General features: G+C 39.2%; 1 protein-coding gene across 7 annotated transcripts in view; it reads left to right on the forward strand.

Moving 5' to 3' along the window:
• Positions 1-2,737: 2,737 nt before the first annotated feature.
• Positions 2,738-27,136, forward strand: part of LOC111588756 (BTB/POZ domain-containing protein KCTD1-like) — a 41,377-nt gene continuing 16,978 nt past the window's right edge. The window contains exons 1-6 of one of the 7 annotated variants that reach the window (XR_008599750.1): positions 2,960-3,378; positions 6,211-6,667; positions 6,783-6,947; positions 8,199-8,279; positions 9,209-10,312; positions 14,146-14,181. Coding sequence is in view for 5 of the 7 variants with exons in the window: in XM_035943760.2 (XP_035799653.2) it covers positions 23,728-25,326 (1,599 nt within the window). In the remaining 2 variants the exon portion in view is untranslated. Of the gene's footprint in view, positions 2,869-2,942; positions 3,379-6,210; positions 6,668-6,782; positions 6,948-8,198; positions 8,280-9,208; positions 12,310-14,145; positions 14,203-22,491; positions 25,327-27,136 lie in introns of those variants that run through there. The other 6 variants (XM_035943766.2, XM_055005180.1, XM_055005183.1 and 3 more) reach the window with 6 other exon arrangements.

Below are 27,136 nucleotides of genomic sequence, written 5' to 3' on the forward strand. Positions count from 1 at the left end.
AAAATTACTGTACTTCTCACTTGATTTGTTACCTCGGTAGATATTTTCCTTAAAAGGTTCTTGTCTCAATCTCTAGTTTCAAGACTCCAGAATACAACTAGATGTTCGATTAGTAAATTATCATCCAAATATGGTGGGAAAACTTTAAGCCATGATGCTGCCCATTGTTAGATTCCCTTTTGGAACTATAGCCATTTTAAAAACTATGCTAAGGACAGTTTTTTTTTTCCCCAATAGCATGCCGCCATTACTTCTGATTTAAACTTATCTGTATTTTTATGTCATTTATCATTTTTTTAAAAATGTAATTGTCACAACTAGCTCCCTCTCCAAAGTCCATCCATCCATTATCTATACACCGCTTAATCCTCACTAGGGTCGCGGGGGGGCTGGAGCCTATCCCAGCTGACTCAGGTGAAGGCAGGGGACACCCTAGACAGGTCACCAGTCTGTCGCAGGGCCACATACAAAGACAAACAAGCACTCACACATTCACACCTACGGGCAATTTAGAATGATCAATTAACCTCAGCATATTTTTGGACTGTGGGAGGAAGCCGGAGTACCCGGAGAGAACCCACGCATGCACAGGGAGAACATGCAAACTCCATGCAGAAAGATCCCGGTAAAGCCGGGACGCGAACCAGGGATCTTCTCGCTGCGAGGCGAAAGTGCTAACCACCACTCCACTGTGCAGCCTTTTTGAAGTCATTCTATTAAAAAAAAGGCTGTAGTCATTGTAGTTATTGTTTGTAGTCATACCCAGTGTTGTTAAGTATGTTTATGACCCAGCCTGCTTTTGACTATCGAACCGTGTTTTTGTGATTTGGAATCACTTTTTCTGGTTATTGTGCTTTTGTACAATAAACCCTATTAGACTTTTTGTGAGCCTCCAGAATCATGCATTTAAATCCACCTCTGGGTTGTACATCTGTTATAATACTTTGTTATCTTTTGCACTTCAAAAAGGTTCAGTTTTTCAAATATGCATTGCAATGTTTTATGCTTTTTGTTCTTTTCTTTGAGACATTGTAATTGCTTTTGTGTTAGAAATGTGCTTTACAAATAAACTTTCCATGCCTCGTCTGGATCAATGAAGTTGTTACAAGTGGAACTGATTTTAAATGCTAGTCACACAGCGGGGCTTTTGTTAGGGGAAGGGAGACCATCATTTCTGTCTCACAGATGTTTGGTGGTTTTTAATATAATCTCCGAGCCAATTACATATCCTTCAGTATCACAGAGAGGTTTGCTCAACAAGTGTGGAAATGTGAAGCATCTTTGATTTTGCTCAGAGGTTTTTAAAGACTGCACAGCTGAATACAAAATCAAGCTCTATCAGTGAACTGGGATTGGGCTTCAATGCTGCTGGTATAATTTTTGAAAGAATGAAAGCAACTGACCAAACTTGACATGTTTAGTTTCTGAAAAACATGACAGTGGTGCAGCTTTCAGTCTAAAATTTGAATTGTTCACTTATGATTGTTTGCTCATTGATGTGAGATGATGGGCTGAATAAAACTCACTTACTGCAAGAGATAGCTTTCTTCACTGCTAGGAGGATTTTATCCAAACACAACAACCCGGTACACTTCAAATCGATACGGCAACACTCTGAGACAAAAACTGGTTCACCCTGAGGATAAAAGACCTGAACACAAGCTGAGCCATGTTGTTAATGTAGTCCCGTGCAGTGAGGAGTGCACAGATCTACATATAGCAGAGACAAAATAACATAAATGCACAACACGACACTGGACAGTCAGCTCCTTAGAACAAGACTCACTAGTCCACCTGCATCTCAAGGGTAACAGACACACCTTTAAGGTCAACAATGTCCACATTCTGTAGAGTGATGGTTTAGGAAAGGAGTGAAGAAAGCCATTTATGCTAAAGTGGAACAGCCATTTCATAAGTAGGGAAGTCTATGACCCCAATTGTCAGATACTTCTAATGCAGTATCGGGATCCCTGCTGAGTCTGTTTTTACCAGCATGAACACCTTGAGTCATCTCTCATTTCGCAGCTTCACAACCATTCACACTTCGAGGCATTCTTAGTCTGGCATTGTTAACGGTCCATATACTTTGGGAGTGAGAATAAACACCTAGGACTCTCCATTAGTCAGTCAGCAGCTAAATAATGGATGAGATTGGATTGGAGAAAAATGTCTTCAAGAACAGAAAAGTCAAGTTGTCATCTAATGATGCACTTAGAACATCAAAAAAGAATGGGAAACAGTGAAACAAATGCAGTGCTACAGTATCAAAGTTTTACATCAGTTCTGTCCTTTATAGGTTTCACACTGCACTTAGAGTATAACAGTCTTCTTCTCAGTGTAGCTTGCTCTTACGACTAGGCGTTTTATATTGTTATGCAGTAAGATTTTATAATAACCATAAATTGACAAATAAGTTTAACTGAAACTTCACTTGCATGACTCAAATGTTACCACTGCTGACTTTCACAGCCCTTTGCAAAGGGTTCACTGCTCAGATTGTTGTTCTGCATGAGTACTGCAAAGCATCCTCTCAGGAAAATTTTCTACAGCCCACAAAGCATTGAAAACATGACTGAAACGTAGGTTTTTTTTTTTTTTTTTTTTTTAAAGGATTAGTCCCTGCTTTCGTCCGGTATCAGGGAAAATTACCCCCAATAAGCAGTGTCTTGAAACTCCTCCTTTAACGTCTTACTTTTCTGTTGTTCTTCTCCTCTCATCCGATCCCATCCAGGTCAGACCGGGATGAAATAGACTCTAACCACAAACACACGAGCTCTCTCACGCACAGACCCTCGCTATAAAAGGCGGGGACATCCGAGGGGCTGGTGGAGTCATGACGGAGAGCGGCGGGGCTCTGGAGCGCCTGAGGTGAGTGAAGACGCGCGTAAAGACGCATGGAGAGGCTGCGGCACGGCACGAAAATATGTGGCTGAACTGGAGTGAGACAGTTGTTTGTTTGGTCATTCGGCATGTAAATTGCAAAGTCAGTGGAGGAAAAAGCTTATTTGTGCAATATTGATAACGGTGTGGATCATTACGTTTACATTAATGATGTCAAACTAAGTCGTTGCCCGAAATTTGAAATTGCAACGTTGCTTATATTCCTCTCCTTGTGGCACTACTATTACTGCAACTCTACTGCGATTTATACTGCTGCTACTCGTACAGCAACCAAAGAAGAGGCAGAAAAGTGAATCAATATAAACCTTTTGAACACTTTAAAACAGGTCTGATGAAACACCTCGTGTGGCTGAACATCAGGAGCTGCAGTTTGGTTATTTTGTCGTTTAATTTCGGGACACAGCTGGAAAGCACAATAGGAGCAGGCTGCCACTTTGCTGATGCAAGTCTCAGGATGACGCCTGTAATCATGGTTGGGTATGTAATGGATTACATGTCATCGAGAATATGTAATCAGATTACAAAAATGAGTATAATCAACCCAGATTACAATGTGCAAAAAGTGTCTGTTGATTACAGTTTCATAGTCAATAACTTGATTGTATCTTGAAAATGTGGCCACTAATTAAGGCCTTAAATGTTTTTTGTTTTTTGTTTTTTTTGCTTGGGTTTTTTTTTTTTTGGGGGGGGGATGGGTAAACAGTGATTTATGGATATTGGCGTTTTTATTTCTTTTCATTTGTACTGAAAATGGAAGATGAACATCCACAGAAGACACTGCTCCTTTGTGCCAACATCAAAGTCCTCCATGTGGCCTTTGATTTAAAACAGCATAAAACACATTGTAGCACACACACAGTACACCTGCAGTTTGTGCCAGTACTGTTTTAGTCAGCGTAATTTAATTTGACTAGCTCTAAATGTGTTTTATTTGCATTGAAAATGTTTTCAGATGTTGAGAGAGAAACCGGTGGAGCTCAAAATCACTGTAATCCGGTGGGGGAAAAAAACTTAATGTCTGCTGTAGTCTAAGTATAAACAAGGCTAAGAAAGTGTGACAGTAGCATTGTTTTTGTGCATGCATACAAAGGAAAAAGAGGCCCACACAGTTACTGTATGAAATTCTTGGATGGGATGGTATGACATTGTTCCCAGATAAATCAAATGGACAAAGAAACCACTGTGAGCTACAATTAAATGAGTCAGAGGGTCTTGATGAAAGAGGCACATCGGTCCATATGTGGCACTGATATATGGAGGCTTTAAGCTGTTGTGACGTGTATAGATGTTCACCACCTGCTATGGTGAAGTTTCTTTGCCAAATTTATACGCCATCTTTTGAACTGAAGGTTGGTGTGATGATACTTTGTCAAATTATGAGATTAGGTCAAATCAATGTAGGTTGAAATCATGCAGCATAATATTGCTTAGTTGAGGGGGCATTAATTTCAGGTGGTTCTCCATGTTTTCATGGTTATTTGATTATATTCAGATTGGATCAACCCTCCGAAGAGCCTCAGGCAATGGCACCTCCAAATAAGGGGCATGGTCACTGCTGCCAAAAAAAAAAAAACCCAAAACAAAAAAAACCCTGTTTGAATGTGTTTTCATCATCATCTAACATCTGTAATTATACTGTCTATCAGCACTAGTAATCAAACGTGACAAAAAATTCTCATGTAAGATTAGGATTGAAAAACACATTTCAATACTTGAAAAAGTATTGTAGTTTGAAGGTTAGTTTCTTTTATTTTACATTACTATTTGGCACCCCAGCTGCTAAAATATTATCATTTTGTACTTTTTAAAATGATTTACAATGTTTTTGATGTTGCTGTTGTTCTGACACAGTGCTTTTCTATGACAAATAGTATTAAACTTTATTACTATAGAACCTGTGAAAACTGTAGTGACAAGAGCACCAATATCATATATAAAAGACAATAAAACATTACAAAAGACAATATGGAATTTTATACAAATTGCCTGTCTGTGGCTGCTGTTCTCCTACTGTTACGAGAAAAATGAAATGATAGATTAATTTACTGACCACCACCGCTGGCTGAATCCCTTTTGTAAAAAAAAACAAAATGTAATCTGCAGGAAAGGAAAAAACATGTTGTCAGTAACCTTTTGAATTTACTGACATTTTTCCCCTACATGATATTCATAGACTGCCATAAAATAACCACTGAACCTGTTGACAGACAGCAAAATGTTACTCTATGCATGTCATCCTTCAATCATCTTAAAAGATTTTCTTTTCTCTGATGGATTTGATCTTTCTGTGAAAAGGTCTCCAAGCTTTGTAGTGTCATGAACCTCCTGAAATTGCACTCAAAAGACTGCACAAACTTTTATTTATAGTAGACAATATAACCTTAATAATTCTCAGGTGGAAGACAGGCAGAAGAAAGGTGTGGAGAAGTTGGCAAAAAAACCCAGCAACAGTCCTACATCACTGAGGTGCTGAGTAACTCAAAACTGGCATTATCACAGCACCTTAATCTGCTTTTTTGGCAGAATTTAGTGGGTAAATTGCAGTGGCAATTTTACTTTTTACAAAATATGGACATCACAGTTTTACACAAGGTTAAGATTACAGATGACTTTAGCAATTATTACATTTAAACCCAAAACATGTTCTTTTCCAGCAGTTAAACTCAGTTTGGTGACTCTGGCCATCGCCATCTTGGCAGTGCCAGACTCCTTGTAACTCAGCTAATTTAGCAGTAAAATCAGAGGTAGAGCGGCAATGCAAGCATCTTTGTTCCATGGACTGATAGCAGCCACCTGCAACTCAAAGTTTAAGCCCTGATATAATTTAAATGGGTGAATAATATCAAAATTCACCCTTTGTACAGTTGTCATGAATGGGGAAGTTACCTCTTGAGACCAAAACTATTTTAATGTACCAGGCTGTAAACATGTTTATTTCTGCTGTAAAACTGGCCATTTTAACATGGTGGTCTATGGGGATTAACTCGCTTTTGGGACCAGCCTCAAGTGGACATTGAAGAAACTGCAGTTCTTCTGCATCAGCATCAGAGTGTTGTCTCATAATAAAACCTATTTATTCTGATGCTGCTGAGAATAGACTAGCAACATATTCTGTTGCTTAATTTGCAGAACGTGCCTTATTTAGAGTTGTGCCCACAACACAACTCCAAAAAATTAAAACTCAATTAATCTTTGTATTCCAGCTACTTCAAAAATAACTTCATTTTTTATGATTATGGTTTGAATCCTTTTTTCTAACAATATTTTCTCTTTCCTCCTAACCCTCCTCTCCTCTTTCATCCCTTCCAGGAGGTGTTGCATTCCCTTCCGTTCACCACATAGTCAGTTCTGGCCTCCATCTTGCTGCGCTCCAGACACAGCCATGACTGCTTTCAAGGGCATCTGGACTCAGGAGTTCTGGCGCTGTGTGGCGGCCGAGTTCTTCGCCATGCTGCTCTTCGTCCTGCTCAGCCTCGGCTCAACCATCAACTGGGGGGCCGCGGGGCAGGACGTCCATCCTCCTGACCTGGTGCTCATCTCGCTCTGCTTTGGCCTGAGTATCTCCACCATGGTGCAGTGCTTCGGCCACATCAGTGGCGCTCATATCAACCCAGCAGTCACAGCAGCTATGGTGGTGACCAGGAAGCTTAGTCTGGCTAAGGCAGCCTTCTACCTTCTGGCCCAGTGTGTAGGAGCAATAGTGGGGGCGGCCATCTTGTATGGCATCACTCCAGCCTCTGTTAGGGGAGGCCTGGGCGTCACTGGGGTAAGAGCACTGGGTGTGATATTCATGTTTTTTACTGTTTATTTACAGTGCAGGAATGTAACCACTATATATCTGAGGGAGCATTTCCAATGGTTTATTTGGCTGTTGGTTGCAGGTGAATACAAGCATCTCTGTAGGAAACGCTCTGGTTGTAGAGCTCTTCATCACCTTTCAGCTCGTCTTCACTGTGTTTGCAACCTGTGACTACAAACGTAAAGACCTGAAGGGTTCCTCTGCTTTGGCTATCGGCCTGTCCGTGTGTATCGGTCACCTGTTTGCTGTAAGTACCCAAACAGACACAGCACAGCGTTTAAACTATTCATCAACATACAAATGGTTTAAAATACTGCACCCACAGATTAAATGACATTTCTTGCCTCGCACATTATGAAGGTTCCACGTTGTCAACTGTGCCATTTTGAAAATAATTTGAGAAACTGCTTCTGAAAAATCTGAAAAAAGAGGAACACTTTTGCAACCCATTCCAGCCCAACAGTAAATACTACTTTGATAGTGGTTGTCATATTCAGTTTTTGTTAATATTGTGCAAGAAACAACTTTGTCACCTAAATAACAGGATACGTCTTTCAACAGGGCTTTCCTGTATAACCACTATGAACATTCTAAAAAGAGCAAAGAGAATTGTGCGTACAAGTTGGGGTCCTGCTGGGACATGACATATTTTGAAGTGAAAATGAATACATAAAATACTTTTAGCAAACTGTTGTAAAGTAAAAAATACAAATTAAAATAGTGAGTCAGTAGGCAGACAGCACAGTTTGCAAACTTGTATCCAGCTAAGGGTGTTTCAGTTCATGATTTGGAGATGTTTACTGGCATTTCACTTCAAATTCTGCAGTATTTTTAATAATGTATTTATACACACATAGTATCTTAAATCTCCCCCTACATTTTCATTGATTTCAGGTCAGGGGTGTGTGAGGACCTCTCCAAAAGATTCCGCCTGTGCTGCTTCAAGTAGTTTCACTGCATGCACTTGAATTCTCTCTAGCAATAGACGTGTTAGACCAGAGAAACACTAATATGAATTTGCAAATGAAACTGTGATTGGGAAGGCACTGACGAACATTAATGTCCTGCTGATTTTAGTGTCGAATCAGAAAATGCTTATTTGGATCATTAGGAAGACCATTATATGTCACAGCTTTTTAAAAATATTTTAAAACTTAGTTTAGAGGACTTGTTGCAACTGTTTATCAATCAGAAACAGCTGTACTGTGATCTAGGTTTTCACAAACAAGTAATTTTGGTGTTTTAGTGCATAACAGTTAACACTAACAAATAGATTAAAAAGTATTGCAAGTCAGTACATAGTAAGTTTTACAAGACAAATAAAAAGCAAGTGTTGCAAGTTAAATTAGTAGCATGCGTGATCAAGAGATTGAAGTCATAAGAAGTAATAGAAATACTTCCATGTAGGATGTGCAAATTAATCACTGCGAGGTTATATAGTATGAATGTCTCAGTGTCCTTCTTTTCAGGGTCTTTCTCTGCAATTATTTTCCCTCAGATTCCCTACACTGGAGCCAGTATGAATCCTGCTCGATCCTTTGGTCCAGCTGTGGTCACGTGGTCCTGGGAAAACCACTGGGTAACTGTGTTTTTATTAATATTTCATTATCAGGCTGTATAACTGAACAATCAAACTAACTGAAACATCTGAAAGTGTAGTTACTTGCTTCATTTTCAGGGAAAATAAAGCAGATAAACTGCTAAGCTGACATCATAATGACGATAGTCAAATGACAATTTGAAACTACCGTAATCTGAGTCTGCAGGTCCTCTAGGATTAATGGAGCTTTACAGTAGTTTCAGCTCACTTTTTAACCTATCTGGACCACAAAGTCCATCACTCAGACAGTATTATTTCTAGCAGCAGGCATGCTGTATTACACTGTGACTACTGGTCACAGCTAACTATGATATGGCTTCACAGTTGCATTACGGAACGAATTTGTATCATTTTTTCAAGAATGTGGTTTATTTCTTTGGTGAATTTTGAAATGGGACATGCACAAAAAGTGATTTTGATGAAATATCCCATTTGAAGAAAAGATCAAAACAAAACTGAACATCACATATGATTAGTTCTGGAGAACAGTTGAAAATCTGACAAGTCTATTTGTCTTTAGACTTTCCGGCTCGGATATGTGGTGTGATTTTGGTGATTTAAAAAAAAAAAAAAGACAACATGCTTTTCAAACCTGATGGCAGGTTTTGGTGTTCAATGGTTAAACTACAGTTTTGCACTGTTCATTCATATTCTAAAATTATATAATGAACATTTTCAGGAATAAAAATCTTAAATATCTGATTTTAAACATTTTAACTCAATGTTTCTATTATTTAAATTATTATTGAAATTTTAAAAAATGAACAAATAATAAGGTCTTTACAGCTGTATTTTACAAATGAATCACAGTTAGTTGATGATACAAAAGAAACATTTGTTTGTCTTGAAAATTGAACTGTAGGCTTTGCTATATACAGTATCAGACTGGTGTGTTTCGTGTGTGCTAGGTGTACTGGGTTGGTCCACCACTGGGTGGCGCTCTGGCTGCAGCCCTGTATGAATACATGTTCTGTCCAGACCCAGAGAGGAGGAAGCGTTTCTCAGAGACCTTCAACAAGACGCCCTTCGCCGCTACCAAACATCGGCAGGATTCAGTCACGGCCCAGGAGCCTCTGTTCACTGTCATGGATGTGGAGAGAGCTGAGAGGAGGGACAGGGACAGGGACAGGGACAGGGACAGGGACAGGGAGGTATCAGGCGAAGTGTTGTCCTCTGTATGACTAGAAAGGAAGCACAGCATTAATGTCCAGACTGCTGATCAACAGTCTACTCTGAAGGAGACCGACCTCCTGTAGGCTGGCTCAGAGAACACTAAAACACTAAAACAATACAGAAGGAAGGAGAAGAAATGCAAGACTGAGGGAGCTTGAGTGGTTAGAGAGCAGAACGCCCTGAGAAACCAGTTCCTAGCTTGAAGTTTCCCGTCTGTCTCCACTGTTCCTATCAAAAAAAGCCCCAAAAGCAAACATTTCAATAAAAGACTACAGGGCACATTTGAAAGATGGGGTCCTTATTTCAGTCAACAAACAGCCAGATTGCTTTTGTCTATTTTAGATGAGGGGCTGCAAGTTTTGTAAAATGGAATAAAAAGAAAACGGGGGAAAAAAAACAAGTTTGTGCTCATGCATTATGTATTTTAGGGTGTTCATCCTATTTAGAGGAGAGATTTGAAAAAATCGAAACGGTCACTGCACCTACAGTGTATTTAAAAAGAAAAGCAGGTGCAAAATCTGTGGCAGTGTTTCAACACAAAGAGACTCTACAGGAAGCACAGTGAGTGACAGCAAAGATAAATTTGTCCCATTCTGAGTAATTTTTCAGACAACAAAACATGTTTATCGATGGCAGTAAAAGCACATGGGCAAATTAAAAGATGCACTATAAGCATAACAACACAGAACAATAAGCAGCAGTGTAAGAAGTGATTTCACCTGTCTTTTTCCTTGCTGTTTCCTTCTTGAGCTTCACTTTTTCTGATGTTCGAGTTCGCCAGAAGTAAACTGCCTCACTGAGAAGTTGAGTCTCACAGCAGGCTGCTTCTGTGTTATGATGTAAGCAACCAACAATACTTGTTAGGTATAACATTAAATTTTCATAGCCTCGGGAGGCCAATTTAATTTATTCACTGATCTTTTTGTTGTGCTGACAACGTTGGTGTATTTCATGAATATTTTCTCACATATACGGCAGTCTTCAAGAGCAGTATTCAGTATTAAGTTCAGCAGAGTCAAAGAAAGAAAACTTTTATTGAGCTTCATTGTTTTCCAGACACGAAGAAGATACAGTTATGAGAAAATATCAGAAAGTCAAACTAATGTTTTGGGTTTTTTTGACATACTTAGACACTTTCAATCATTTACTCCACAAAAATATCAATAGATGTAATGTTTATGGGGAAAAAGGCCTCAGAAGCTGTCTCCAAAATTGACCTGATAAAATTCTTGACAACTCCTGAAAACAGCCCAGTCCCTGAGGCAGCAAAGCAAATCCAAAACAAATGTTTAGACCACCAGGCTTCAGTGTTAGTCTGAGGTTCTTCTACCGAAAAGTTGCCAGTCATGTCTACTGTTACTGTGACCACACAAATCAGTTTTTGATTCGTCCCTTCAGAGCACGATATTCCAAATACTTGATCTATGCCTGTATGTTCAATACAAACTTTAGTTGAGTGCTAATGTTCCATTTGGACAGCAAAGACTTTTTTTCTGACATGCCTCCCATGCGGGTCAAATTTATTCAGTTTCTTTCTGATTGCAGAAGCAGCACTTTGACATCAACAGTAGCAGAAGTACTTGCAGGTCCTCTGATGAAATGTTGGGCTTCTCGCAAATTTCTTTTTGCATCAAACACTCTGCTCTTGGGCCGAATTTGCTGAGGCAGCCAGTCCTGGACAAACTGGCAGTTAGATGAAATCCACACCACTTGTGGATGATTTATTTCAGATAAATCTGATGCCAGATGATGATATCACACATTTCAACAGCAAAGAGAGCCGCAGAGCAGATCAGTGAAACTCAACCTACACTAGAGTGCCAACTCGCCTGTATTGATTACCGTTGAGTCATTTATATAGCAAATGTTCAAAAATGCCCCTTGGCTGTTACTCTGTGAACTTGAAAATAAATAGTTTCAAAGATAAATCAGTTACGGGCTTTATAATGTTTATTCATTTCATTTTAAAAATGAAATGGCCCCTGGCCTACTGTCATTTTGCAAATATGGCCCCTGGGGAAAGCAAAGTGAATATCCCTCCCATAGACAGAGATGAAGTCCCATCTCTTCCTCATGGGACCTTATTTTGGAAAAATTTGTCCAATAGTCATAAGGAGAGACAAATATTTTTTGGTCCCATTTTAGCTGTGCCATGAATTATACATATGATGTTTGTTGATCTTAAAGACAATTTTAAAGGTAGACAAAGCCATAGTTTGTCTCAAAGACAGAACTTTCAAAAATCTGTTGAAGCAAAAAAAACAACCCAACCTTAAACCGCTCCTACTAATAAAATAATAATAATAATAATAATAATAATAATAATAAGAAGAAGAAGAAGAAGAAGAAGAAGAAGAAGAAGAAGAAGAAGAAGAAGAAGAAGAAGAAGAAGAAGAAGAAGAAGAAGAAGAAGAAGAAGAAGAAGAAGAAGAAGAAGAAGAAGAAGAAGAAGAAGAAGAAGACATCATTAGATACCATTATTAATAGTTAAGCATGTCACTGTTGTAGCAGGTGCAGATTTGAATTGAACTATATCCGTTTTTATTTACATGGGCAGCAGATAAATCTTAGGGCTTTTCAGATGAGTAATGGGAGAGAAAGGAGGAAAAGTTCAAATACCAAAAAAAGATTCTGTACTCTTTGATTTTTGCTGCTATATTAAATCATTGGAACATTTATTGAAATATAACCATGTGAGAAGTTTAGAGGGAAATCACTATTTACAATCTATAAACATCTAAAAATGTGATTCTGAGTAGACTTTTTGTAAAGGGCCAAAACACTGGAAATCTCTTACTCTGTAACTATATCATGTAAATTAAAAGCTTGAATCATCCATTGTGTCAAATCTGCATCTTATAAATAAAATTGTCAGATGAATGTGATGGAGTAGAAAGTACAGTATTTACCTTTGAAATGCAGTGGAGTGAAAAGATCGAGTAGCCTAAAACAGAAATACTCTGGTGAAATACAAGTACCAAAACTGTACTTGAGTATATCACTTTGTTATTATGCACCACTGGATTACATCCAGTGTGTTTTTTTGCAGGCTTATATAAATATGTCCAACATAAGCCTTGATATTCTTTTGTTCCTCTGAAGTATTAACAAGACATACAAATGAAAATTTTCTATATTATATTTTTTTAGTATATCATCTTCATTGATTGGCACTGTTTCAAAGAGGATGAAATGTTTACTTGTTCAAACATGTTGAAAATCGTTTCATTAGGATATTTTAGTTTTTTATTAGCTGACTGTGTTTCAAAAAGTGAATTATTTTTTGTTTTGCAGCACTGCAGCTAATTAGACAAACTGCAGTCTTCCTAATATTTATGATGGTAATAATAATCATTATTATGTGCATTCGCTGGTAGGATGTGGGTTGAGCTGACTGGAGGTCACACACATATCTGTATTTGCTTCTGTCAACCAGTAGATGTCCCTATAGCCTGACTAAACAAGCTCTCTATGGTATGAAAACCTCAATCTCTCTCTTTGTGTGTGTGTCTGTGTTTGTGCGAGTGCAACACAGCTCCAGAGCCTCCAAACTCTCTTGGCTATTTATTAAAAGAAATAATTCCTAATTGCTCAGTTTAAATTAATTGAAGCGAGGGAATAAAACTGTCTCATTAAAACTGCGCTGACCAGAGCAAGGATGCAGCTGTGGGCATTGAGTCACTTTCACTAATAAAAGCACTAAGCTGCTGATGCCTCAGAACCTTGCATGTATTTATTATTTTTTTTCATTTTGCTCATAAAGTAACTGAATGGATCAACAACACCGACTATATGATGTTGAAACATCTCTGCTGCTCCTGACATTTTACATTCTCAGTACATAAAAAGTATTTATTAATGAGAAATTTTGCCAAGTTGCAACAGCGCATTAAGGAAGGAAACAAGATGCTGAACTGATTCATGTTTCCGTTAACAAAGCAAGCAAATGTTGTAAATTAAAGCTTCTATAATGTTTGCTAGTGTCAGGGGTGAACTACATTTTTGACAGAATGCTGTTTAAAGGTTTACTTCCCCCCAAATGCTTACAGTTTCAATGGTTTATTCCAATGAAATTGCTACTTTCTGTCCAAGTACTTCAAGTTTTACAGGCTTGTTTCACCCAAGAGATACTTTCTACCTCCCAAGTTCCACCCAAATACAATTTTATGTTCAAGCATTAGAACGTTCATTGAAATATAACCATGTGAGAAGTATTGAGGGGAAAATTACTATTTGGTGGAGCTGTTAACAACTCATAGACATCTATAATGTGCTTCTAACTACAAGAAATTTTACTCTCTTCTTCTGTAATCTTCAAAGTCGGAGTCGAATACTGATCGCGACATCGTCCGACAGGGGGAGATCCAAATATTCAGATCTAAAAATAAATATTGGGATGCCACCGTAATGAATGAATATTCGATATTCAGGTCCAGCCTTACAGAGATTTTATGTTGGTTTTCCCTTTAATTTGTAATCTGTCTAATACAGGATGACTGCATAGCAAAAATGGCGTTACCCCACACGAAAAGTAATTGCAACAGAAATGATTGGAAACCATTGTATCCATCATAAACAATCTGAAATCTTTGTAAGATCATACTAAACCATTGAAAATCAAAACATGCAAATGAATCACACAATAAACTATCTTTATTCATGTGTCTTTCAGAAGTTTGTGCTACAGTGCCTCTTTTGTGGAATTGGACCACACGGCCAGCATCTGCCGGTAAGCCTGGTGCAACCATGACCCTGTGTCCAGTTCACCAGTTAACCTTCCTTGGACCTCTTTTAGTAGGTGTTAACCACTGCATACCAGTAACACCCCACAACACCTGTTGTTTTGGAGATGCTCTGACTCTGTTGTTTTGCCATCACAGTTTGGTTCTTGTCCCAGTAACTCAGATCCTTACATAGCCCATTTTTCCTGCTTTGAATACATCAGCATCAGGAACTTATGGTTTACTTGCTTGCCTAATTTTAAGGCTGCAGTTGGCAATCATGTTCATTGTTGACTAATTTGATAATTTATTTTTTTGATTAAGCAATTACTTGTTGAGTCTATAAACGAACAGAAAATGGTGAAAAGTGTTTCCTAAAGCCAAAGATGATGCCTTCAAATATCTTGTTTTGTCTGCAACCCAAAGATATTCAGTTTACTGTTGTTGAGGAGTAAATAAACAACAAATATTCACCTTTGACAAACAGGAATCACAGGATTATGACACATAAAATATATAGTTTAATTTCGTTTTCATAAATTATCTAGTGCCCGTTTTTCCTCTTTGCCATTAAGGGTGTGGTGCGATCAGAAGTCTTGAAGAACTCAAAATTTCATCCAAAAATCCACAGGTAGCTTTACAGGAGCAAAGCCTCTGACCAGGCGTGAAGCATGATGTCGGAAATGTTACAGTCTGGGGTTGCTTTGCTGCCTTAGGAACTGGGCCGCTTGCAGTCATTGATTCTACTATGAATTTTGCACTATATAAAACAGTGCTTGAAGACAGTGTGAGGCCATCTGTCTGATAGTTACATTGAACTGTTGGAGCTGTACATTTCAACAGGATAGTCATCCACAAGACAACAATAAAACCACAGAATGGCCGAGTCAAAGCCCAGATTTGAAAAAAACCAGTGACTACCTGTTTGGAAGGAGAATAGAGGAAACACCCATCCAGTATCCCAACCTCTCCCTTTGTCCAGTATACGCTATTTAAAAGACATGCTATTTTCAGCATTGACTCTGTTTCTGGTGATACTGGGCCATTACCAGTTAGTACTTGAGCATGGAAGCACATTCTTGACCTTTAGAAATGGAAAATTTGGGTGTCATCCTGCAGTCCTTAGACCTGCTGGATCAGAGAGGCCCACTGACCTGCTGCTCCTTCCTCTGTCTGCCCTCATCCCTCTGAAGAGATCTGCTCCATGTGACCTTTACCACTGACCTTTTATGTTTTATTCAATGTTAAATGTTTATCTTTTATGAACAGGTTTCCTCCTTGTTCACATCCATGTTCCTTCATGTGAACTTCAGAAATATATTGCTACTGTATAGTTGAACTGAAAATTAAATTATTTGATCTTTTGGCCTATATCAAACTATATTTTCATTTTAAAAATATATAAACTAGGTGGAAGGTGGAACCTAATTAGCCTAGCTTGTTAAAGTTAGCACTGATTCCCTCTAGACTTCACTCTTGGTTCATGTTATTAACATCTGCTCAGTTATTGGCAGCTCTCACACTGAATCATCATCATCAATAGTCAACAAAGGAACAAATATAAAGAAACACAAATAATCTGACTTTTTTCAGACTGAACAGCTTTTTAAAAAAAAAATAACTAAATAAAGTTATTGAAATATTACAACATAATTCATTTTTATAATAAGTTCATAACTGAGGTGAAGAACTACAGAAATATATTCTCTCTATTTATTTACAGCAGCCTGCTTTGGTTGGTTCATTGTTGTAACTCGAACTTGCAGGCGATAACCACTGACTGAATGGATGAACCCTCCATGATTGCAAATAGTTTCCGAAATACCAGATTTGAAGCTCTGTGGGGTTACTCCAGTTGTTACTGTCTTGGCAGTACCTAACTCCTCCTACCGTTCAGCTAATTAAACAATTAGCAAATAACACAAGGACTGTCCTGTGACAGTAGCCAAAGCAGCCATGCCCTGAACTAATGGGGAATTCATCGCTTGTACTGGTGTGATGAACATGTCAGATGCTATGCTTTTTTTGTAGCAGGCTATATTCACATTTTGTTTTTTGTTTTTATGTGAAACTGGATGCTTCACATAGTGGTCCATGTGAACTGACTTGCTTTTGCAGCTATTTTCAAATGGCTATTTGAGGGGCTGCAGCTTCACTTTTCAGCCCCAAAGGTTGCTGCTTAGCATGTAACTGGCTAAATTTGGTGCCAGTTATTGAGCATGCTTGCTTCAGGCTTCGTTCAAACCAACTTGAGCCCTACTTGAAAATAGAAACCCTTTCATTCATTTGATTGGACCAGGCACCTTTAAACAAAAATCCGCCTGCACTATTTTAACACAGGGCAGGAGGCATGTGAATGGCTGCATGATGAGAAGGCAGTAGCATTTCATTATTGTACCAAATGATGAAAAAGAAGCTGGGCTGAAAGTGAGTTCAATTTACTGTACAGTCTATTTCTCCACCCTCATCTGTGGACATGATGTATGCACAGTGACTAAAACAATAACATTATAATTTAAGAGCTTCCTCTGTAGGGTGGATGGACTAAGGTATAGGTTGTGGAGCTCCAATATTCACAGGGAGCTCATAGTAGAACCAGCTGAGGGTGTTCGGGCATCTGCCTCCTGGGCTTCTTCTTTGGAGGTTTTCTGGGCATATCCAACTGGGAGGAGACTCCAGGATAAACCCAGAAGTCGCTGGAGGAATTGCATCTGGCCTGAGAATGCCTTGGGATTCCCCAGAAAATGCTGGAAAAGGTTACTGGGTCGAGGGATGCACTTCTTATCCTGCTGCCTCTGCAAACCCAGATAAGCAGAAAAAAATTAATGGATGGATATTTTGAAAATAAATAAGGAAGAATTTTTTTTTAATGATAGGCTACATTTTAATCATCTCCTTATTTCACAAATATTTTCTTTCAATTATGTATTGTTCACAATTTATGTGATTATGTATTTCTTAATTAGGAAATTTTTAAAAAGAATCCTGTGAGTATAGGGGGTGGGGGTGTTTGACACATCATGCCCAAGGCCCAGTGTCTCCTAATCTCTCAATGTGTTAAAGCAGTAATACTGATATAAAACAGATTCTTAATTCCTGAATGTAATTGGGGGTGTAATGGTGCATGGGAGCTGGTGTGAACATCCTTGTGAAAAAGCTGCTGAAGCTAGAAGCCAACACCTGGCCTTCATCTGCTGCAACTGTCCGTGCACACCACGGTGTAATGACTGCATGTCAGTGAAAAGTAAAAATCATTTCACATACTTAAGCCATGGTGTAATGTTATACAGCTTCGGTGTAGACATAGCCGAAGAAGCAGCCGACTCTCAAAGTCCTACTGTGGCATTTGTCAGCGTGTTTGTGCTCTGGGGCATGTCACCAGGGAGCCAGAGACACTTCACAGGCATGAGGCGCCCCCGCATTTTAATTCTTGTTAGCCGAGCCTGCTTTAGACCTTGCTACCCAATTAGCAATTAGCCAGCCTTTTACGTGGAGACCTTTGCTGTGGTGTGTGATTCTGGCCTGATTTGTATGCAGTTTGTGCAGACGCTGATAAGAGCACCCGCAGTACATGTGCAATTTTTTAAATTTAATTTTATGATGATTTGCATGCCAGGACCGCTGCAGGGCTAAGGGAAATAACATGGCCTGTCTTCAAAAGGAGATCTGTACACCAAGCACTGCAAAATGTGTAGGACTGCGCTTTTTTGTGCAGGCAGGTAATTTGCTCCCTGACTAATCTGCAGAGATAGGGAGAAGTTCAGAAAAAGCACTTACACAAAGAACAAGCTGTAGCTTGGAGGCTTGTCAAAAACCTGAAGAAATTAACACCAAGGTGTAATAGCTGGAACAGACGAGGATCTGCACAAACCTCGGAGGTGAGGAGAGGATGTGTGTGAACATGTTTCCTCTCTACCAGTATGTATGTTTATGGATGTGTGTGTATGTGAGTGCATATGTATCTGAGGATAATTAATTTAGTGAGTGATCTCAGCCATATGAGAGACTGTGTGTCTGTGTTGTGTTTTTGTGTATTACAGGATGAAGGTAGGAGTGTAGGTGGAGGTTGGATGAGACTAAAATTGAAGTCTGAACTGCAGTTCTTTAGCGTTTCTCCTCCAATTTAAATGATCCAACTGTTAAATTGGTTGTATCAAAATGATGGTGGCCAACTGCATAACCAGGCTTTTACTTCAATTTCTACCTGTCCTTAACCTTAAGTTAGTGCTGTGAGTTTCTTCCTTTGAACTGTGTTCTTTTTTTTTGTTGCTCCTGTCACATTTTACTCGATGTGGGATCATTTTTCACTCCAGTATAAAGTGTAGTGTAGAAACAGTACAATCAATGTATCTTTCATCTGCATTTTGACAATTTGCTCCCCTCTTACTGTTTTTAAACCATACTGCTCTTATTTTATTGATGTATGTTATATTTTGCTCTTTTCTTTGTTGTTGTGTCCCCACTGCTCTGGGTAAACACAGCCTGCAGGTCATCTAAAAACTCTTAGATTTTTTGTTACATGACTGTAGGCTGTAGCTAAATCAGTCATGACATCTCCTTTGTGCTGAGAAGTGCTAATTTTTTTTGTTTGTTTGTTTGTTTATGGGTCAGTAGGTGTCATTTCAGATAACTGTGTTGCTCCATGGGGTTTGCTTATGTGGTATAGGGGATCCAAATCTAAGTTCTGTAAAATGTTTTTGGCTGGATTTTTAGAATATTACTTGTTTTTAGACCTGGGGAATTTTTGTATTTTCATCTTCAAAAAACTTTTTCACTGGGAAGTAATTTTAAGGGTTCAGTATCTTCAGAATTATGACTCCTACATCCATGAAATTTCCACAGCACATAAACTTTACCGTCACAGCCACCACTTGTCATTACACACATGGTCTACTTTGTTGAAGTGGCTTCTGTCTGATGACATTGAATGGGTGCCAATACCACATGTTCTGTCACAAACACAATGAAAAGGGAAAGGCAATACAAACCTGACATTAAGACCAACAACGATATGAAATAGAAATTGAGAATGTAAATGTAAATCCATTGAGGACTGATGACTGTTGCATTGTTTTGTTCTGTTGCTTTTAGTACAGCATTGAAATCCTGTTTCCCTTGTGTTGTTGTAGCACTTGTCATGATGTGCTTCAGTTAAATTGTCATCAGTTTCTCTGTTTAGTGTTCATTTCAAGTATGTTTAAAAACATTTGTTCAGACAAAATTAGCTATATATGTTGTGACATTTTCAATAATGACGACATGGATACAACCTGTATCTTTGCATATATATCAATGCTTAAACACACCAGTTTTGGTGGTTTTATGCATGAATCCACATCATCATTTTGGCATGTCAAAAACAAAAAATCTAATGTCATTCTTGTTTGAAAGGTTTGCACATTTTTAAGGGCCGGTGAGACTTTAAGATTTTTCTAAAAATTAGATTATTTGAATCTGTGGGATACAAGTAAGCCATGCTTTGCTGTTCCCTCGTTTCCAGTCCTGATATTAAGCTTAACGAATCGTCTGCTGCCTCGGGCGTCATATTTAGTGTGCAGATATGGTATCCATCTTTTCATCTAACCTTCAACAAAAGAATGAAATAACCGAATTTTCCAAAATATCAAACTACTTCTATAAAAATGGCTCCAGCAGCAGATTTGCTGCAACAATCCTAGATTTTTCACATCTTCTGTCCCTCATATTTGCCTGTCCTCACATGACACACAAAAAGGAGTACATATAACGTTATAGTTTCCAGTAGCATTTGTTATCTTTTAGTGAATGACATCATGCATTTGTTGACTACATACCTGCTTAGATCTTACAACAGCCATCTGAGAGCAGAAAGAGTTCAGGAAAGGAGAGACAAAAGAGATGGGGAATGACGTGCAGTAAAGGCAGTAAAGTGCTGCAGCTCAGGGCCTTGGGGTGCTCCTGAGTTGTGGCCTGAAGACAACATGTCCATTGTGACATTATCAATTGTGCACTTTCAGTTTGTAATACACCAACGTATACCATACTGGGTTTCCTCAGACTTATTCCAAAAGATTATTTCTACTTTCTCCTTAATTCTGCACTGTAGAATTTACGCATCCCTCCTCAGACAGTGTGAGTCGCAGGCTTGTCTCTAATTCTCCAGAGGATAGACGAGCCGTGGCAAATCTCTGTAAAATTACAAACATAATACTTGTTTTTCTGTTTACTTTTTTCCAGAAAAAATATGTTCAAAAACAGTGGAACATTGTAACATTAAAGAACTGCAAAAGAAGAAATTACAGCAAACGTGTCAAATAATTATATTTCTTAGCTAATTTAAATACAGTAAAACAGTGTATATTTATGGTTAAACATTGTTTAAAAAAAAAAAAGGAATTACTTTTTTACAAAAATACATATATTTGATGTGGACATTTTGTAAGGGTTTAGCCTGTTTTTTTTTTTTTTTTTTTTTTTTTTTTTGTTTAGTTTTTTTACAGCTATCATTGAAATTAATACTTTCTTTCTGGGATTTTACTAGACATACTGTTTTATACTGCAGTTTGATTAAACAGGTTCTTAAAAACAAGTATTGTTTATTTATATAATGTTATATAATATTGTTTACTTATTTAGCTTGCTTATTTTTTTCAGTAATACATCCTACTTGTGTCTTACTGCTTTTCTAGTAGGCACTGCATTGTTCTCATGTCATTTTGTTTTTCAGAGCAATATCTAGCACAAGAATTTCCTTTGGATAAGTAAAGTTTTTATCTGATCTTTAATTCAAATATACTGCAAATATCTGTAAAATCATCTGATATTTTTGCTGATTTTCTTACAGTAAAACTAATTTTGCAGTCAAACATTGTCAAAGAACAAATTAGCAATTTCTAGAAATGCAGATTTTTGAAATGGACATCATTTACTGTTGCCTGCTTTAAGATCTTGACATACATTTTTGTGTGATTGTGACTGGATACTGAATATTTTTACAAAACAAGTCACTCTGTAAATATAATGTAACAGTAAATTGTTCAAAAATTTATTTAAAAACTTCAAAAAACATTATTTTTTACAGTGTAGTTTCCAGTGTCACGTCTTCTGTGTTCCTGTTTGAACCTTGTTAAATTTTTAAAACCTTTCTGTTGTTTTTGTGTCTGACCTCAGCCTGTTCCCTGTGTTTTCAGTTGAATACCTGGAATCTTATTTGTCTTTGCCTGCATCTCGTATTCATGTTTGTGCTTTAGTTTTGTTTCATCAGCTTTAGTTACTAAAGCTTGAATTGTGTTTTTGCTGAAACTTACCTCCTGTGTCCCACGCTTGGGTTGTCTTTCTGGAACTCACAGTTACAGATGAACGGAATTATTGTAATGTCGCTGTGCGGTTATGGCAATGTCATCAGACGCTGTTGTTTTTGTAGGTAGTCTAAATGATTGAATGATTTTTTTTCAGGAGTTTTTTTTTGTCACAGTATGGTAACGATTATGATCACCACCACTGTAATGATCAGTTGCAGCAGACACACTAGGAGACAATAAGTTGATGTAGTCCAAACAGCACTGAGATCAGTACATGGGGTACTGACTGTATATCAAGGTCGTGTTTGCCCAAGGGAGAAACCAGTGCTCTTAGCTGGGAGCAGACATAGAGCATGATGGGATGCTATATTAAGAAGCTGCTAAAATAACTGCTAAGATAACTGCACATCAGAAAAGAATGTCTTAGACGCAAAGAATCAATGTTTCTCCCTTCCAGCACTCGAGCTGAGTGCATTTAAACAAAATATATTGTAAAAGTATATGAAAAGCTGGGTGGACTATGAACTGTGGAATGTGTTAAAGGGACATTCCAGCAATTTAGTGTTATATTTGTATTGCAATGAGGCACTTGGAAGAATTAAGATTCAAAAAATGGTGCAGAGTTCACTTTTGACCTTGAAATGGCATTTGGCAAAACAGTTTCACTACACCGTCCATTTAGTCACTTTCCAGAGCTTTTGACTATAGTACATGGAGTTTCTAAACTTCATCTGCTGATTTAGATGATGTTATGTGGTTGAAAGCTCTAGACCAGTTACACTTTGAGCTTTTTGTCAGCAAGTGTTTCCAAAGTTTGTAACACATACTTTAGAAATAGTGTTGTGAAATTATTTTGATTTTGATTTATATCATGTTTTTAGAGCCATAAAATCCTCATAGCCTCTAGCAGCAAGGGTCTATTTTTGTATCTTTCACTCAATATAAACACAAAAAATAGGACATCTGTGAGAAATGCTCAGATCAACTTGATTTATCAGTTCAGTTAAGCATAATAAAGTTGATGAACTAATAACATGTTTCACATTGTGACTTGAAGTACGATCTTTGAACAAAGTACTATTGACATCAGAATTTTATTTTCAAACAATACAAGTTCTTTTGTTTAATATTATGTTTTTCTTCCAGATACAGCCAGATAAGGGCTCCCGGGCCTAAATTTGTTTCTTCCATCAATTACTGCAGTTGACCTACACCATGGCAACTTTATTACAACGCCCAAACCAGTAGTCCTTCAATTTACAGTAATGCATTAATGCAATTTTATTTTGAAATATAAATACAGTGCACAAGTTATAGTGTTGAATTTAACCCAAGGCTGCTCTTCAAGTGAAGGCCACCACATTCTGTAACAATGGAGAACCTTCTTTAACTGACATGGTTGACCTTAGTGGTGCACATTGCCAAGCAGTTCAGCAAGGTCAGGAAACTCTGACCTTACATGCCACTGATATGTGTTGGTGTGCATAAAAACATATATTTCATCTCCATTAGCTTGTCTCTTATTTTCATACTTCAAAGGCTGGAGTTCAAAGTTCCTTTCATAATTGAATTAAATCGATTCCAGTATGTGTATTTTTCATGTTATTTACCCCTTTGATGGTTATAAAAAGTATGCATGTGGGTAGCTCTTTTTTGAGTTCATGTGCAGGCTATGGAGTGTATTTATCTATTTTAGCTCTCAGATTATACCACAAGTCCCCAACTTATTTCACATACATTTTGTACGCACCCACACAGGAGCTAACACCACACACATTAGGTCTATTCAAAACACACAAACAGGTAAACAGACAGTATAACTTATGCAGCAAAAAAGCTATCCAAATGTGTGTAGGATATAACTCATATGACAAGCTGAATCACTTTTTTTGTTGAATTTATTCATATCGTCTCTTTTGTCTGACTGTGGATGTCTTGTGATGTCTGCCTGCTCATCCTATTGTGTGTCACACTGATTTTAAATGGTGTTTGTTTGATACTGGAGGTTACACTCCTGCAGTCCTGTTATTTACCACATCACAGTGTTGGTGCTGCTGGTCCAATATTCAGTCCAATACTGCAGCCTTTTTGGCAGGGAGCGCGCCTCCAAATTTTCCCTCCCGCTGCGCTCGCGCTCTGTACCTTAAAAATGCGCGTGCACGGCTGAAGGTCACTTAAGCACAAAAGGCTTTCAGCGCTGCGGTCCAATATAGCGCATGCGCGCTGCCGGAGGACTGCTTCACAGACCGCAATATGGCGAGAATGCCTGCCAGCGGAGACACGGAGCAGGAGCAGATGAGCTGCCCCGAGAGGAGCAGGGATGAGGATGATGAAGAGGAAGATGAAGATGAGATCCAGGAGGTCCAGATCACCGGGGAGGAGGAGGAGGACGAGGAGTCCGATAAAGATGGTGTGGAGCTGGAGTGGGAGTCAGGGAGCACAGTGCTGGACTCCAGCGGTTCCACCACGGAGACACAAGCGGTCGTTATGCGGAGTATGGACCGAGGAGAGGAGGAGGGAGAGGCGGACCCGTTCAGCAGCAGAATCCCCTGTGGGCTGATGGAGGGAGACCTGCAGCGGTCAGAGCGGAACAAGCTGAGTGAGAACACCCGCCTGGCCACCCGGTATGCGGTGAGGATCTTCAGGGAATACCTGAGTGAGAAAGCCCAAAGTCCAGACTTTGAAACTCTGGACAAGGATGCGCTCTGCGCGGTGCTGCGCTCCTTTTACGCGGAGGCGCGCTCCAAAAGTGGACAGTTGTACAGCAAGTCTTCCCTCATCAGCATCCGGAGCTCCCTGAACCGGTACCTAAACGAGCCGCCCTACTGCCGCACCTTGGACCTCACCAAGGACCCGGAGCTGCGCAGCGCCAACCTGACCCTGGCCGCGGTCATACGGAGGCTGGAGGAGCAGGGCGCCGGTCCTGTGGTGCAGAAACAAGCCATCACGCGCTCAGACCTGCGGAAACTGTACGAGTCCTCCGTGTTCAACACCGACACTCCGTTCGGACTGCTCAACAAAGTCTGGTTCGAGACCTGTATGTATTTCTGCACCAGGGGCCGGGAGAACCAACGGGAGCTGGAGGAGGACTCGTTCGGCCTGGCCGTTGATGAGGACGGGAGAAAGTTTGTGTATTTCAAGGCTCTCGGACCGTACCACAAGTCCCGCTCCGCTGCCTGGACCAAGAAGCGTCCGGACGCAGACGAGGACACTTTGCCACGGATGTACGAAACGGGCACAGAGCAGTGTCCGTACGCAAGCTTTGTCCGGTACGTGTCCAAACGGAACCCGCTGTGCAGGGCGTTCTTCCAGCGGCCCCGGGACCACTGCTGCGCGAGCGACGTGACGTGGTACGAGAACAAAGCCATCGGAAAGAACCTGTTGGGCACGAGGATGCAGATGTTGTCGCGCGCTGCCAAGCTCTCCAAGACCTACACCAACCACTGCATCGGCGCCGTCTCCATAGCAACGCTCAACAGCATCGTCGGGGCTGCGGGCTTCAGGCCGACGACGACGCTTTACGTTGCCTCGGAAACGGTCAACGGTCACGCGCAGCCCCACCTCCAGCTCGTGATCCCGTACCTGCGCCGGGTCACCGATGTTGCGGATGTGAATCCACAGGGGACATCGACGGACGCGGCGGCAGCATCACCAGCGACAGCTACAGCGAGGAAAGTGAGCGCCGAGGAGGAGGAGTCCGGAGCTCCCGCTGCCAAGAAGCTGTGTGTGCGCCCCGGGAAACGCGACGAGTCGCCTGCGGAGAGGAGCGAGAGAGAGTTGGTGCCAGCGAGAGCCACGGAGTCCCACATCACACAGCCCGGTGTCCGGTCCCCGGTCGCTGCCCCAGCACAGGTAACCAGAACATGTGATCGTTTATCGTTTGCAGCAGCTTCAAGGCTGCTGTGTGAAACCCGTCAGCTGGTCTGAGTAACGAAGTCTGCTGCACAGATAAAGTGATGATGATGATGATGATGATGATGAAGAAGAAGATGAAATCTACTTTATACTACCTAGTATCCACCTACACATCTGAAGGGGGAAGTATTTGTTATGTACAAAGTGAGATATTCATTTGTATTTGTGAGTGAGACACTGGTGGTAATTTTCATTGCATTGCTTTACTTTTACTACATTATTAGTAGAAGTTCTGCAATAATTTTTGCTGTACAGTCAGTGAAGTGCAATTAACTCTCAATTACATTTAATTACACCTCTTTAGCAAAAGCCAGCTGTCCTTGTTATTTTCCACCAATGCCAATCATGATCGTGTTAAGAAAATGTGTGGAATAGGCAGTCAGGTATTTAAATAATTTACTTGAGTAAAAGTAGCAATATAAGAGTGTAAAAATACTCTCTTATAAGTGAAAGTCCCAAATTCAAAATCTATATAACAAAAAGTGCAAAAGGAATAGCATCAAACTATGGTTAAAGTGCCTAAAGTAAAAGTACTCTTTGCTCCGTTCTGCATAAAAGTACTTTATGCAGAATGGTATGGCTATATTATTGGATTGTTGATGTATACAGCACTTTATAGTTGCAGCTAGAGCTAATTTTGATTACTTTATATACTGCTGGCTAGCTTAAGCCATAATAACATACCCTAATTTATTAGTTGATTTATATTTTATATTAATACTCGAAATCTGCAAAATAACTAGTAACTAAAGCTTTAAAATAAATGTAGTACACTACAGATACAATATTTGCTTAAATGATAATAGTGGCGTAAAAGTAGAAAGCAACATAACATAGGTTAAGCACACATACATTGAATTCTGTTTAGGTACAATACTTGAGCAGATGTACTTTGTTGCATTCTACCAATGGTACCAGGATGCCTGATCATGATATTTGTGCTCCCCATTCATTGTAATCTTCATAACTATGATATTTAAGTGCCCCATGTTGAAAGGGCTATACCAGAGTTTTTGCATGCTGTAACTACTTTAGTCCAAGTTACTTATCTGCTTCACATTTTGCACCAGACATTATCATATCACACATGTTGTAGTGACATTACTAGGAGTGCCTAAAACAAGGAAAAATGCATCTTAATTACATTGTGTGAGAACTGATGAGCCTACGTGTTTGTAGTAAACTAGTTAAAATATGCAGAAACACTGGTATGGTCCTTTAAAGTGTGACCTGACAAGTGTTAGTTCGATCGCTATGCATCTTTGAAAAAGATATTAAAAAAAAAAAAAAAAAAAAAATTGTTGCAACTTTTTAACTCTCTTAACCCCAAGCAATTTCAGACCTTTTTTTGTTCCCGTGTACTAATTTTTGACTGTAATATTACTTCCTGCGCCTCTATGGAAATATTACAGCAATAGCTAGAATTGGGGTAAACTTAAAAATATATATACTGTACATCATAAAAAAGAACAAACAAAACTTGACTTTCCTTTAATATTTGTTTTACAGAAAAAGAAAAAAAAATCACAACAGGTGTTACCAATACTGTAGAAATAGTGATAATATTTTACTACTTACAATTTTAATTTGTTCCCATACTTGTCTCTTATCTCCTCTATGTCAGCACAGCCTTCAGTTCAGTTGAGAAATCAGCAAATTTTTTGTTGGAGGACTTTTGGTAGAAGCTGAGTTGTTAATTGCTTTGGGTCTGCACCGAGCAGAGCAGTTTTTTTAAATTATTTATTTA

Source organism: Amphiprion ocellaris, chromosome 2 (genome assembly GCF_022539595.1).
Source record: "Amphiprion ocellaris isolate individual 3 ecotype Okinawa chromosome 2, ASM2253959v1, whole genome shotgun sequence".
Lineage (NCBI taxonomy): Eukaryota > Metazoa > Chordata > Actinopteri > Pomacentridae > Amphiprion > Amphiprion ocellaris.